Below are 12,419 nucleotides of genomic sequence, written 5' to 3'. Positions count from 1 at the left end.
GTCTGTGGGGTTAAGTCTGTTTCGGCCCTTCAAGTATTGTTTGAAAGTTTTTACTGCCTAAAACAGCTCACGAATCGTTCGACTTAAAGCGCTTATCGAGGCTTTGACATGTCGCAGCCAGTTCATTTGTAGATCCGAATGTCAGCGGTGAACAAGTGCAAAAGTCAGACGACGCAACGGACCACGACAGATCTCCAAATCAGGATATATATAAGTATATATATATATCGTTCACAGTGTTCTCTTGATTAAAATGGACTTTGACGAGTTTCGCGACTTTGGACACGCCTCAATAGAGTTTATTATCAACTACTTGAGCAACATACGTGAAAGGTGTGTGTATATTTGTGTGTGTGTGTGTGTGTGTTGTTAGTAATTTTCAAACCAATATCACTCGCTGCCTCCACAGAAATGTGCTATCCAGTGTGGTGCCCCACGAGGTCATCAACCAACTGCCCAGGCAGATACCAGAGCAACCGGAGCACTGGCGGCAAGTTCTCGACGACTTGGAGCACATTATTTTGCCTGGATTGACCCATTGGCAATCACCGTACTTCAATGCCTTTTATCCGTCGTCGACATCGGCTGGTTCCATAATAGGCGAGCTTCTCATTGCGGGAATCGGAGTCTTGGGATTCAGTTGGGTAAGCATTAATCTATAAATTCAGATGAGCTCCAGCGGCAGATTTTCTGCAGATTTTCAGCTCAATGCAAGATAAATTGGGAACTATTTACGACGAAATAAAATGGGATAAATCTGAATTATGAAAATATCTTTTATAGGAAAGAATTGTTTTTTCAGGAGTGCGGGGCTTAGTATTATAAAAAGTTCTCAAATCTTCATTTGCCTGTTTTCGTATATATACACCCATGGTCAAAATAATAGATACACTAGCTACGCAAACTTATTTAAATTTTCAAAAATTAATTAAATAATCTGAGATTGAATTAATAATTAAATCATTTAATCAACTTCTTTAGTGAAAAATATTGTATTTTTGTTTATTTTAAAGGGCATAGGATAACGTGTATACCCAAACTCTGTGTCTAGCTCTTATACCCCTTGTTCTCAATGTAAGATTGCCTTTGGCCTAACAATCTTGCACTCCTTTTGTATTATTGCCAATAAGGTAGCTATATAATTTTATAATGTGCCTTTAAGTAATATAAAATGAAATAGGTATGTTTTTTTTCTTTTAACTATAACTTAAGACCGAAATTTAAATTATATGGGATATACCTATATTTTAGATAAAGAGTATCAGGTATTACCCGTCTTGCCTGGGTTTAACAACAGAAAAGTTGCATATGACCTTTCACCATATTTTTTTCATACATATTTTCGGATGGAATTTCCCAGAAGCCGCCTTTAGGCGATCTTTCATCACAAAAGGACGCTTCAGTAGCTTCAGCTTCTTAGATCTTACAGTTTGTCAGTCAGGGCAAATAAGTTTACATATAGAGATATATGTATAGCTCCAATAGTTGATGATATTCTATATCTACACTCTTTTTGCCTTACCTTAAGGAAGAAGAGTATTAAAGTGCGAAACAAATAAGGTATCAACTGTTAATTGACGATAAAAGTTTGCATGAAACTTTAGATTCATATTTGTAATTTAATGCGATATATTATCTATTTTTCAAACGCGGCAATGAAGAGAAGAGAATGTGATGAGAGCAACGCTTTAAGAGCAAATGCAAGAGAAATCTGTTGGGTACTGTTGGGAACAGCTTTAAAAAGCTGTGAAATACTGTTCTCAAATTTAAACGGAAATAAACTAGCAGTTTTTAGTAGAAACCCGAATTCTTTAGGTTGATTCCTGCAAATTTCGAGCAATACAAATAGAAAGCCTGACGAGTATTATATGGAAACCTTTAATGATATTATATATTTATTTACAAGAGAAACCTTTTGAAAACATTAGCGAACAGTTGTTATTAAAAAAGTTGTTTTAAATTGGTTTTATGCATAATTTTGATCTATTATTTAGATACATCACACACAATATTATATAGAATAAAGAAGGCGTTGATTAATTTATGTGTTTGCTTACTTTTAAATACGAAAGCCGAAGCGAGTAGAAATTGTTGGATTTAACAAAAGTTCAAAACAGTTGGGAACAGTTCGGTTTTAAATATAAAAACATATTTTATATCGAATTGTTTTCTGAATTATAGTTTATTCAAATGGATATTGATGTTATGAATTTACCTACATTTAAATTACGGGTAGCAAATTTGTGATAGGTATACATTTTAATTCTGTATAATTAGAATGGAGATTACTCCCTAATTACTATTAACAATTATTTTATAAGACAATTAGACGTAATACTGGACCCAACCCAGATGCAGTTTATGGCATTAGGTAAGCGGCGTTTAAGAGTCGCAACAACGGAGACTGACCGGAGATTGGGCTCTGCTTCTGGCTCTGCTTCTGGCTCTTGCCTGGGCTCACCTCCAGCTGTGATCGGGGGGTATAAAAGGCGGCGCGATCGCGTCGCGCGAAATCAGAGTCAAAGCCAACGGCGCGAGAGCAACAACACATCGAACAGACCGACAACAACAGGTGGACAACAACGGGGTTCAGCTGTTTGGAGCTTTGTAAACAAACAGAAGACAAACAATACGTGAAAAGTACAAATAGAAACGCTTTAAAAACAGCGACTAAATCGGAGATTGAACCCGTATCGAAAACGAGAACGCATTCGCAAAATGGATGCCAAAGAGTTTCGTGAGTTTGGCAAAGCTGCCGTTGACTATGTGGCCGACTATCTGGAGAATATACGGGAGCATGATGTACTGCCCGCGGTCGATCCGGGCTACCTGCTGCAGCTGCTGCCCAAGCAGATGCCCGAAGCACCCGAGGCATGGCGAGAAATTCTATCAGACGTCGATCGCGTGATCAGGCCCGGCATCACCCATTGGCAGTCGCCAAACATGCACGCCTACTATCCCACCAGCGTGTCCTATCCATCGATTGTGGGCGACATCATGGCCAACGGTTTTGGCATCATTGGCTTCAGTTGGGTACGTGCAGGTGAAATCTCAGACACGGGTCCATTGTCCAATCGAGCTGAATGTAAGCCCTTTGTCTTCGGTCTGGGCAAGTGAAAGCGACGCCTCTCAAAGAACTTGACAAACAGGTTGTTAACGTGCCAACGAGGCGAATCAAAGAGAGACACTTGTATTATCGCAGGGACTGGGTCAAGCCTTATGGAATTGTCTTTGCTCATCAAATTTATTGTTTATACGATTTCCAATAAAAAACGAACATATTTCTTTTTTGACAGATATGCAGCCCGGCCTGCACGGAGCTCGAAGTGGTCGTCATGGACTGGCTGGCCAAGTTCCTAAAGCTGCCCAGCCATTTTCTGCACGAGTCCGAGGGTCCCGGCGGCGGCGTCATTCAGGGTTCCGCCAGCGAGGCTGTGCTGGTGGCCGTTCTGGCGGCGCGCGAACAGGCCGTGCGCAGGGAGCGCGAGTGCCATCCGGAGCAGAGCGAGAGCGAGATACGCGGCAAGCTAATTGCCTATTCGTCAGATCAGAGCAACAGTTGCATTGAGAAGGCGGGCGTGCTGGCGGCCATGCCGATCAAATTGCTGCCGGCCGGCGAAGATCTGGTGCTGCGCGGCGCCGCACTGAAGGAGGCCATTGAACGAGATGTGGCCGCCGGTCTCATACCCGTCATCTGCGTAGCCACGCTGGGAACGACGGGCACGTGCGCCTACGATGATATCGAATCGCTGGCCAGCATCTGCGAGCAGCATCAGGTGTGGCTGCATGTGGATGCGGCATACGCTGGTGGCGCATTCGCCCTGGACGAGTGCGCTGAACTGCGTCGCGGACTGGATCGCGTGGACTCTCTAAACTTTAATTTACATAAATTTATGCTTGTCAACTTTGACTGCTCGGCGATGTGGCTGCGCGACGCCAACAAGGTAATCGACAGCTTCAATGTGGATCGCATCTACCTGAAGCACAAGCATGAGGGTCAGACGCAGATTCCGGATTTTCGCCATTGGCAGATTCCGCTGGGTCGCCGCTTCCGTGCGCTTAAGGTGTGGATAACATTCCGCACTCTGGGCGCTCAGGGTCTCCGCGCACACATGCGCAAACACATTGATTTGGCCATCCAATTCGAAAATCTGGTGAAGGCCGATGAACGTTTTGAGTTGGTTGCTCCACGCGCCCTGGGACTGGTTTGCTTCCGGGCAAAGGGTGACAATGAAGTAACGTCACAGTTGCTACAACGTTTGATGGAGCGTAAAAAGATTTACATGGTCAAGGCAGAGCATCGTGGGCAGCTGTTTTTGCGATTTGTTATATGCGGCATGGATCCTAAGCCATCGGACATTCAATTTGCCTGGTCGGAGATTGAGACACAGCTGACATCACTATGTGCTGAGCAACAGGTAAATGCGCGCAAAGCTGGAGAACTGTCAGAGCTAACGCATCATTTAAGTGGGCTACAGCTAACAAATGAAACGCTGCAGCGCTAGTCGAATATTCAGTAATATTGCAATTAAAAAATGCATAATCGATATTAATGGCATGTAACAAGTAGATAAGAAATAATAAATACATCATACAAATGAAAGAAGTGCTTATAAAAAGTTACCAATTTACGTTTACAAATTTCTAGCCAGCCCTTTTTGAATTTTACCGCCAATCAAACAGTGCTCAAAAGTCCAGCTAATATTGATATTGATCTAACAAATTAAACGCTGCAGCGCTAGTCGAATATTCAGTAATATTGCAATTAATAAATTCATAACAAGTAGATAAAAAATACTAATCATCCACAGGAAAGAAGAACTTATAAAAATTGACCAATTTGCAAAAATTGACGTTTACAAAATTCTAACCAGCACTATTTCAATTTTACCGCCATTTAAACAGTGTGCGAAAGTCCAGCTAATATCGATATATGTTATCGGTATGTGGATGCGATACTAGGTAACAATCGCAACCAATGCTGCCAGACGTGCGGTCATAAACAGCTGCTTCAGTTTACCCCAAGTCATGAAAATTAAATAGTGAACACAAAATACACTGCTTATTGAAAATAAATATATTTCCTGTAAACGTATGCATTTTGAAGACATTCGCCGATATAATTTGTGTGCATATAAATTTATAAGCTAGTTGTGCATAATAATTTTGGTGATAAAAAAACTCGTTGACACATATTTATAATAATATCGACAAGGGTATTAGAAAACATGCCTAAATGGGACATTTTTGCTGTCAACACAAAACATTGAACTTACGCATACAAAACGAAATTACACAGTTTCTGCAAAACAAACAAAAACTGATCAAGCCTGTTGAGACTTTGACATGCAATGGTAAGTGGAAATGTTGTTGCTATCGTAGAAATAAATCCTTAAGAATTGCCTCCATCTCCTTGCTATGGCGCCCGATTAGTTATGTATAAACTAGCCATCAGGCGCAGCTTATACAACGCAGCGGCACTTAAAGCAGAGCTCACCGGGTTGCAGCATCATGGAGGGCACTTTGATTTCAACCACAACTTAGAGTCGGCCAAGCGGAATGCACAGATTGTGATCATTGGCGGTGGACTAGCGGGCTTGTCAGCGGCAAAGCATCTACTTTCAAATGGATTCCATAGCACTCTCGTGCTGGAGGCTACGGAGCGTTATGGCGGTCGCATTAACTCAAAGCGCTTCGGGGACACATTCTGCGAGCTGGGCGCAAAATGGGTCAACATCAACGGCTCTCACGACTCCATGTACGAGCTGTTACGCAATGCTGAAGGCCTGACCAAACAGCTAAAGCAGCCGACGCCCGTTCGATATGTACACGCAGCGGGTCAAGGAGAACAGAGTAAGGTGCCCTCTGGCATGGTTGAATTGATAGACCAGCTTTTTCGAGACTTGTGTCGCGGTTTCAAGGTACGCGACAAGGTTAAAAGTGGCGGCGATCTGCACTCGTTGGACAACGTTATGAGCTACTTTCAGTCGGAGAGCGAAAAGCTGATAGACACATCGTTTAAGCATCCCGACGAGCAGGCAATGGCACGGGAGATTTTTCAATCGCTCTTCAAGGATTTCAGTAGCATTTTGGGCTGCTGTCTAGAGTATGTTAATATCCAGCACATTACTACCTGCCCGCTGGAGCAGGAAACAAATCCCATATACGTGCCCACGGGCCTGGACAACGTCGTAAATGCACTCACTCACGACTTGGAAAAGCATCAGCTGCAGATGGGTAAACCTGTCGGCACGATTCAATGGAAGACGCCAACAGATGCTCAATTTGTGGGCTGCTTGGATGGCAGTCTGTATCACGCAGATCACATTATTAGTACGCTGCCCTTGGGCGTGCTCAAGAACTTTTCCGGAATTCTGTTTAAGCCGATGCTCCCACTAGATAAACTACAGGCCATACATAATCTGGGCTTTGGCAACCCAGTCAAAATCTATCTCTCCTACAAGCGTCCCATTAGTCGCTGGCTCAAGTCCAATCTTCGGCCCTTGACTCCACTGCCGCAACCAAATCCAGCCGCAATCTGTGAAGTGATTGACTTGAATCCGAAGCGCAGCTGGACTCGACAGGTTGTGGAAATATCTCAACTGCCCAGTAGCCAACACGTTCTAGAAATTCGAGTTGGTGGCGGCTACTACGATGAGATTGAGAAACTGCCCGATGCGACGCTGCTTGAGCAAATAACAATGCTGTTGCGCCGGTGCCTCAGCAACGAGCGAGTTCCCTATCCGCAGGCCATGTTACGCTCCGACTGGAACAGCTCCGCGTGCTTTCTGGGCGGCCGGCCCTACTTCTCCGTCAACAGCAGCGCTCGGGACGTGCAATGCTTAGCGGCGCCTCTAGGCGATGCTGAGCCAACACTGCTCTTTGCTGGAGATGCGACCACACTGCATGGCTTCGGCACCATAGATGGAGCGCGCTCCAGTGGAATACGCGAGGCGCAGCGCATAATAGACTTTTATCATAAGAAGCATGGCGTATAATCTCACACTCGTAGTTGAATGCTCTTTAGAAAAGAACCTAGTCAAAATTCATAGTTACAAAAGTATTGGTTAAATAGTAATTAATTAAGCACATTTATTAAATACGAGTAGCATGTAAAAACAACAATAACGATTTTTGATTATTAAGCCCGTTCGGCATTTCACTTTCGCTTGCATTTGGTCCATTCGATATATTAAGATAACAGGTCGAAAGTGTAATCGAGTACGGGTCTTTATGATTGGAATTGGAATTGGGAGAAGGAGGTGAGTATTCAATGTTAAAATTCCCTAAACATGTCACTTCTGATCAACATGCAGCTGTTCACTTCTTGTCAGCCGCCTCGCTGAGCTTCATCTCATCGGCTGCAGCGCTAACTTCCTTCCAGGAGTACTCCATGTCCTCGGACTGTGTGAAACGCGAGCAGACAGCCATGCGCAAGAAGTAGACGTCGCGTATCTTGGCAGGCACCATGTGTATATTGCCACGTCCATTGATGCGCTTCAGCAGCGCTTCGTTGCGCTCATTGCTGCCCTTCAGACGGAAGCAGACTAGGCCCATGTTCACCTCGGCGGCCAGCTCAAAGCGCTCGTCCTGCACGCACAGATCCCCGAACTGCTTGGCAAAGCCGCAGTGGCGTCTGATGTGCGCCTGGAGGTTCTCGACGCCGTACAGACGCAACACAAACCAGAGCTTAAGGGCGCGGAATCGGCGACCCAGTGGAATTTGCCAGTGACGATAGTCAGGCGCTGAGCCCTGCATGTCGTGCTTCAGGTAGAGCGGATCCACGTTAAATGCGTTGACCACCCAGCTGGGATCTTTTAGCCACATGGCGGAGCAGTCAAAGTTGACCAGCATCCATTTGTGTGGATTGAAGTTAAACGAGTCCGCCTTATCCATGCCCTTCATGTGATGACGATACTCCGGACATATGAAAGCGGAGCCGGCATAAGCCGCATCGACATGCAGCCACACATTGTGCTTATTGGCCACAGGACCGCACTCGTCCAAGCGATCGAAGGCGCACGAGTTTGTCGTGCCCAATGTGACGACCGCGTAGAAGGGAATCAGGCCGTCGGCCAAATCTTGTTCAATAGCCTTCTCCAAAGCATCGCCGCGTAGACGATTGTGCTCATCCGCCGGAACTGAACGCAACTTGATGCCACCCAAGAGACCAGCCCGCTCCACGGAGGAATGTGACTGGATAGAGGCATAGCCCACCAGCTTGCCTATTATCGTGTGATCATCCCACTCGGGATGCTTAGCCTTCACCTCCTGCAGCTTCTTGGCCTTTGCCCCAAGCAGCGCCACCAAGGTCGACTCGCTGGCCGTTCCTTGTATGACGCCGCCGCCTTTGCCGCCCGAACAGGCCAAAAACTCCGAGGGCAAGTCGATCATCTTGCCCAGCCAATCCAGCATGACCACCTCCAGTTCAGTGCAGGCTGGACTAGCTATCCAGGTAAATCCAATGCATGCAATCGCTCCGCTCAGCATATCTGCCACAATCGCCGGATAGGAGTTGGCCGTCGGAAAATAGGCATGAAACTTGGGGCTGTGCCAGTGTGTCACGCCAGGCATAATGACCCGCTCAATGTCCTTCATAACATCCTGCCAATCCTCTGGCTTCTCTGGCGCCGCATCCGGTATCAATGGCTGCAAATAGCCAGGCTTCACCTCCGGCAAAACTCGCCTGCAAGCACAAAATCAACAGTAATTGCATTAGAAATCTTATTAGTAACCATTTAAAAACTTCACAAAGCGCGCTGCAAATTAGATTCCAGTCTTGGCCCAACCCCAGCAAACATCGCCCACTGCTCCACAGGCGCAACTTGTTGCCCGTGAATTGAAAATCAATATTTGCGGGGGGGAAATACGACGCAGCCGTATACGCGTAACCTGCCATGCTAAAGGAATACATTCACGACACATCCAAATATCAATCTATATATGTTATACCTGCATTATTATTACCTAATATGCTTGCGCTGACTGCCGAATTGGATGATTAACTACTGTTCTCATTAAAAACAAAACTAAAAAATTAAATTTTCAGAAGGTATATCCAGATCTTAATCTGGTTTATGGAATTGCATCAGGTTTGTCTATATATAAAAATAAGTTAATGCGTTTGCAGCTTCGCTGTGTACAGGATATCTCCCAGTCGTTCAATCGACAGTAGAGCACTCTTGATTACTTATGAAAGTGCTTACCCTTATAACTCATATTCGGCTGGATATTATTTGGTTAACAAAAGAAATTAATTAACCTTTGATATACATTTTTCAGAAAACAGCTTTATATATATACTATAAAGCCATCGAACTGGGAGTATATAAATTTAACTAACAATTTTATTTGTTCAATTCATAATAAAATAAAATTAAATTTATTTGTATCTCAATACAAAATATATCTCTTTTCGTTAAAATGTATATAAGAAAATAATTAACTTTTTAAAGATATACTAAGAAACTTAAGACTAATTTTAACCTAAATATTGCAATAATTTCCTATGAATTATGATTTTTGATTTGGACGCGTTTAGAGCACAAATAACTCGCAGCAATTAAAACAAGTGTAGTGTATTAGATTAGATTAGTATTAGTATTAGTATTATTATTAGCTTGATTTCTAAAGATTTTTTAACAACAAAATTGTATTTTTACGACTGGAGCTCTTATAGTTCCAAGGCAATACAATTTGAATTGTTTCAAGAACAATGTGCAGCTCAGCTCTGTAGCCGAAGGTAAATAATAATAATAATGTCGACCTTGACACGCCAGCTAACAGTTAAAAACCTTATAATGTTGTAATTAATAAGCTGCACTGGCGAAAAAAAAAAATAACTTGTGAAAGGCCTCAACAGCTGGAAGGCCGAATTGGCAAATGAATCTGGCCGAGACTTTCCCATGCCTCAATATTCAGATACAATATCGAAAAGTTATACTCAGGCGGAACTCGGAAGAGAGCGCGTGCCTAACTGTGGGTCAATCAGAACGAACTTTCAACAAATTGAATTCGTGTTACTCTGAGGTCAGTCCATGTTAATAAATATCAGATACAGATACAGATACTCCAACTGTCCGTATATGTCTGTAGTATGTACTTGGGCAATTCAGGTCTCAAATTGAATTAAATTTTTATTAATATATGACACACACGCACCTGTCTCGTATGTTTTCCAGGTAATCGGCTATATAATCGACCATCGATTTGGCAAAATCTTTGAACTCGGGCGCCTCCATATCGATCTGTAAGTGTTAAGGCATTCACATTAATTAGGGCCATAAACTAATTAAATCTACACATTCTAAAATAAGAAACCGCAACTCACCGAAGCCCCGGAATCCAGTTTATCTGTCACCACAGGGTTAGCTTTTGATTTACCCTCACTCGAATGGGGCATGTTAGTGTTAGTGTTAGCTTTGCTCATGATCAATGAATAATGAGTATTGCGTGGAATGCTGTGTTAGTTATTATTGAGTCGAATTTAAAATAGTACAAGTTTAAAAATGTTAATATGAATAGCTAATGTTATTTACACAAGCGCCGTTAGGTTGTGTCGAGACACTTTTACGTGTGTTCACTGTACACAACAAGGGCAGATAATGCTAATCAGCGTGTGAGGTGCTTAATGAGACCCACACACTACGATTAAGCACTAATAAATTAAATGCACTAAACAAATTAAATCTAAATCTAACTAAGAATATGCACTAAAATATCGAAATTATAAATCAAAGAAAATTGATTTCTTTCAGGTGATTATCCATTTTTTTTTAGTAACTTCTGTTTTCTAATTGAGCTATTTTTAATAGCATTTCGATTTAGATTTAGAACTTTCTAAATTTAGCAACAATTTACTGTACTTGTTTTTTTTTTTTGAGTGTACTAAAAAGCTCTTTTTTAAGTAATTGGTTGTTTTTTGCAAATTTGTTTGCTTAGCGCATAAAGTTGAGTTTAAACTGTGTGTAAAATGAAAAGTTCGTTTAATTTGGCTAATTTCTGGGCAACAACAAATCGAGCTTAAAGTATATCAAAGGCACTTTAAAAAAAACGTCTGTGATGAAAACAAGTCGACAAAGTTGTTTGGCATTGAGGCTGCAACTTATACTCAAAAAAAAATAAATAAATAAAAAAAAAGACAAGTTGTAGAAACGAGACCAGAACCAGATAAATTGATAAGATTTTAATGGAATGTTGAAACTCCGAAAATTAGTAAAGGTCACTTGGCAATATTACGTATACGCCCAGCGTTTCAAAGCACATTAATTGTTTAAATATGCCCAAGAGGCACACGCATCTCGACACACACACACACACACACACACAGACACACACACACACACTCACCGTTGTGCACTTAAGCTGACTACTTTTAATTATTTGCACTTTTCGCCGTGAATGTCGCTTAGTTACGTTCCGTTTTGTTTCGTTCCGCTTTGTTTCGTTTTGTTTGCGGCTGCTGCTTTATTAGTTCTTAGTGTAGTTGATTTAGTCAAGCTGTGCCCGCTCCGGCATCCGTTAGCCAACTGAGTGCTGGTCGCCGTTCGGGCAGGGCTTTTAAAGCATCGCCTCGTTGGAGCTGCGAGCTGCGAACTGCGAGAGCAGCCGCAGGACCGGTTCACTTGCTTCCCTCGGCTCGTGCTCATGACATCGCCATCTCCGGACTGAAACTGTAGAAATTAATTTGTAATAAATAAACACTTGCAGGTGTATGTGAATTTATATATTTTAATTTGTATTTGTTGACAAACCCAATGTTGTTTGATATTTTGCACGCGTCGTTTCCATTTCACACAAAGTGCAATCAACCTGCGCTAATATGAAGAATCAACAATCAAATCAAATCTCCTAACTATTAAGTTGGATCGACAAGAATTCCCCCGGAGCTCATGACTCACGCGCTGCGTGGGGTTTCCTCAAACGACAAGAGATACAAGTTAAAAGAGATACAATAATGAGATGCAAGACCAGAGATACAAGTTAACAGAGATACAAAAATGAATTCATAATGAAAAAAACATATAAACACAATAATTTAAAATAAAACAAAACAGCTTTAATTCATATATCTGAGCGATAGATTTAGCCAATTCGTCGAGCTCTATATGCCATATGCACCAGGGGTACGTGTGGACGTGTGTGTATCTGTATCTAGTAGATACTCGGGCACGAGCACGAGACTCCATCAACGTTTGATGACGTCAAAAGCTACTCTATTGGGTGGCATAACAGTTAAGAGGCGATGTAATAGAGTGGAAAAGAGGAAGAAGTCACCCAACTGTTGCTGAGGCTGTGCGTGCGTGCGTGTGCCTGGCATTTCAACGAAGCCACTTTGGAAAATCACTTGACTGAATCAACAGATTTTTGCCATGCCAACGGCAACGGCAACGTCAACTTCCCTTTCATTGTGCTGCCAC

General features: G+C 42.7%; 3 protein-coding genes across 7 annotated transcripts; 2 read left to right on the top strand and 1 right to left on the bottom strand.

The window, feature by feature from the left end:
• The first annotated feature begins 107 nt into the window (after positions 1–107).
• amd (alpha methyl dopa-resistant) lies at positions 108–4,606 on the top strand. Of its 3 annotated transcripts, none has more exons than XM_064683056.1 (3): positions 108–333; positions 410–644; positions 3,297–4,606. In XM_064683056.1, exons 1-3 carry the CDS (start codon positions 254–256, stop codon positions 4,503–4,505), a joined length of 1,524 nt encoding a protein of 507 aa, XP_064539126.1. In that variant the 5' UTR covers positions 108–253; the 3' UTR covers positions 4,506–4,606. The 3 variants fall into 3 exon arrangements, with proteins under 3 accessions (XP_064539126.1, XP_064539127.1, XP_064539128.1); XM_064683057.1 differs by lacking the exons at positions 108–333; positions 410–644 and adding exons at positions 2,096–2,250; positions 2,322–3,033; XM_064683058.1 differs by lacking the exons at positions 108–333; positions 410–644 and adding exons at positions 2,103–2,250; positions 2,330–3,033.
• A 482-nt stretch (positions 4,607–5,088) lies between these two features.
• LOC135428943 (protein anon-37Cs) lies at positions 5,089–7,128 on the top strand. The gene is made up of 2 exons (XM_064683078.1): positions 5,089–5,354; positions 5,434–7,128. Exons 1-2 carry the CDS (start codon positions 5,237–5,239, stop codon positions 6,996–6,998), a joined length of 1,683 nt encoding a protein of 560 aa, XP_064539148.1. The 5' UTR covers positions 5,089–5,236; the 3' UTR covers positions 6,999–7,128.
• On the bottom strand, positions 7,068–11,500 carry Ddc (aromatic-L-amino-acid decarboxylase). 3 transcript variants are annotated; one of them, XM_064683086.1, is made up of 3 exons: positions 11,350–11,500; positions 10,162–10,247; positions 7,068–8,686 (listed from the first exon to the last, which is right to left on the bottom strand). In XM_064683086.1, exons 2-3 carry the CDS (start codon positions 10,239–10,241, stop codon positions 7,321–7,323), a joined length of 1,446 nt encoding a protein of 481 aa, XP_064539156.1. In that variant the 5' UTR covers positions 10,242–10,247; positions 11,350–11,500; the 3' UTR covers positions 7,068–7,320. The 3 variants fall into 3 exon arrangements, with proteins under 3 accessions (XP_064539156.1, XP_064539153.1, XP_064539154.1); XM_064683083.1 differs by lacking the exon at positions 11,350–11,500 and adding an exon at positions 10,331–10,408; XM_064683084.1 differs by lacking the exon at positions 11,350–11,500 and adding an exon at positions 10,341–10,367 and having other exon boundaries at positions 10,162–10,248.
• Positions 11,501–12,419: the final 919 nt, after the last annotated feature.

This window comes from Drosophila montana, unplaced genomic scaffold (assembly GCF_035044405.1).
Source record: "Drosophila montana isolate Dmon_TW-CO22-7 unplaced genomic scaffold, ASM3504440v1 contig_2581_1, whole genome shotgun sequence".
Lineage (NCBI taxonomy): Eukaryota > Metazoa > Arthropoda > Insecta > Diptera > Drosophilidae > Drosophila > Drosophila montana.
The sequence above is the reverse complement of the archived record's forward strand: the minus strand, read 5'-3'. Positions and strand labels throughout refer to the sequence as shown.

Bases quoted from the DNA above. Each gene is read 5' to 3' on its own strand.
- LOC135428943 (XM_064683078.1), top strand. From the start codon at position 5,237: ATGGGACATTTTTGCTGTCAACACAAAACATTGAACTTACGCATACAA. The intron at 5,355-5,433 runs GTAAGTGGAAAT...GCGCCCGATTAG, and splicing joins TGAGACTTTGACATGCAATG to TTATGTATAAACTAGCCATC.
- Ddc (XM_064683083.1), bottom strand. From the start codon at position 10,402: ATGCCCCATTCGAGTGAGGGTAAATCAAAAGCTAACCCTGTGGTGACA. The intron at 10,248-10,330 runs GTGAGTTGCGGT...TAACACTTACAG, and splicing joins AACTGGATTCCGGGGCTTCG to ATCGATATGGAGGCGCCCGA. The intron at 8,687-10,161 runs GTGCGTGTGTGT...TTGTGCTTGCAG, and splicing joins CTGGAAAACATACGAGACAG to GCGAGTTTTGCCGGAGGTGA.
- amd (XM_064683056.1), top strand. From the start codon at position 254: ATGGACTTTGACGAGTTTCGCGACTTTGGACACGCCTCAATAGAGTTT. The intron at 334-409 runs GTGTGTGTATAT...CTGCCTCCACAG, and splicing joins TTGAGCAACATACGTGAAAG to AAATGTGCTATCCAGTGTGG. The intron at 645-3,296 runs GTAAGCATTAAT...CTTTTTTGACAG, and splicing joins GAGTCTTGGGATTCAGTTGG to ATATGCAGCCCGGCCTGCAC.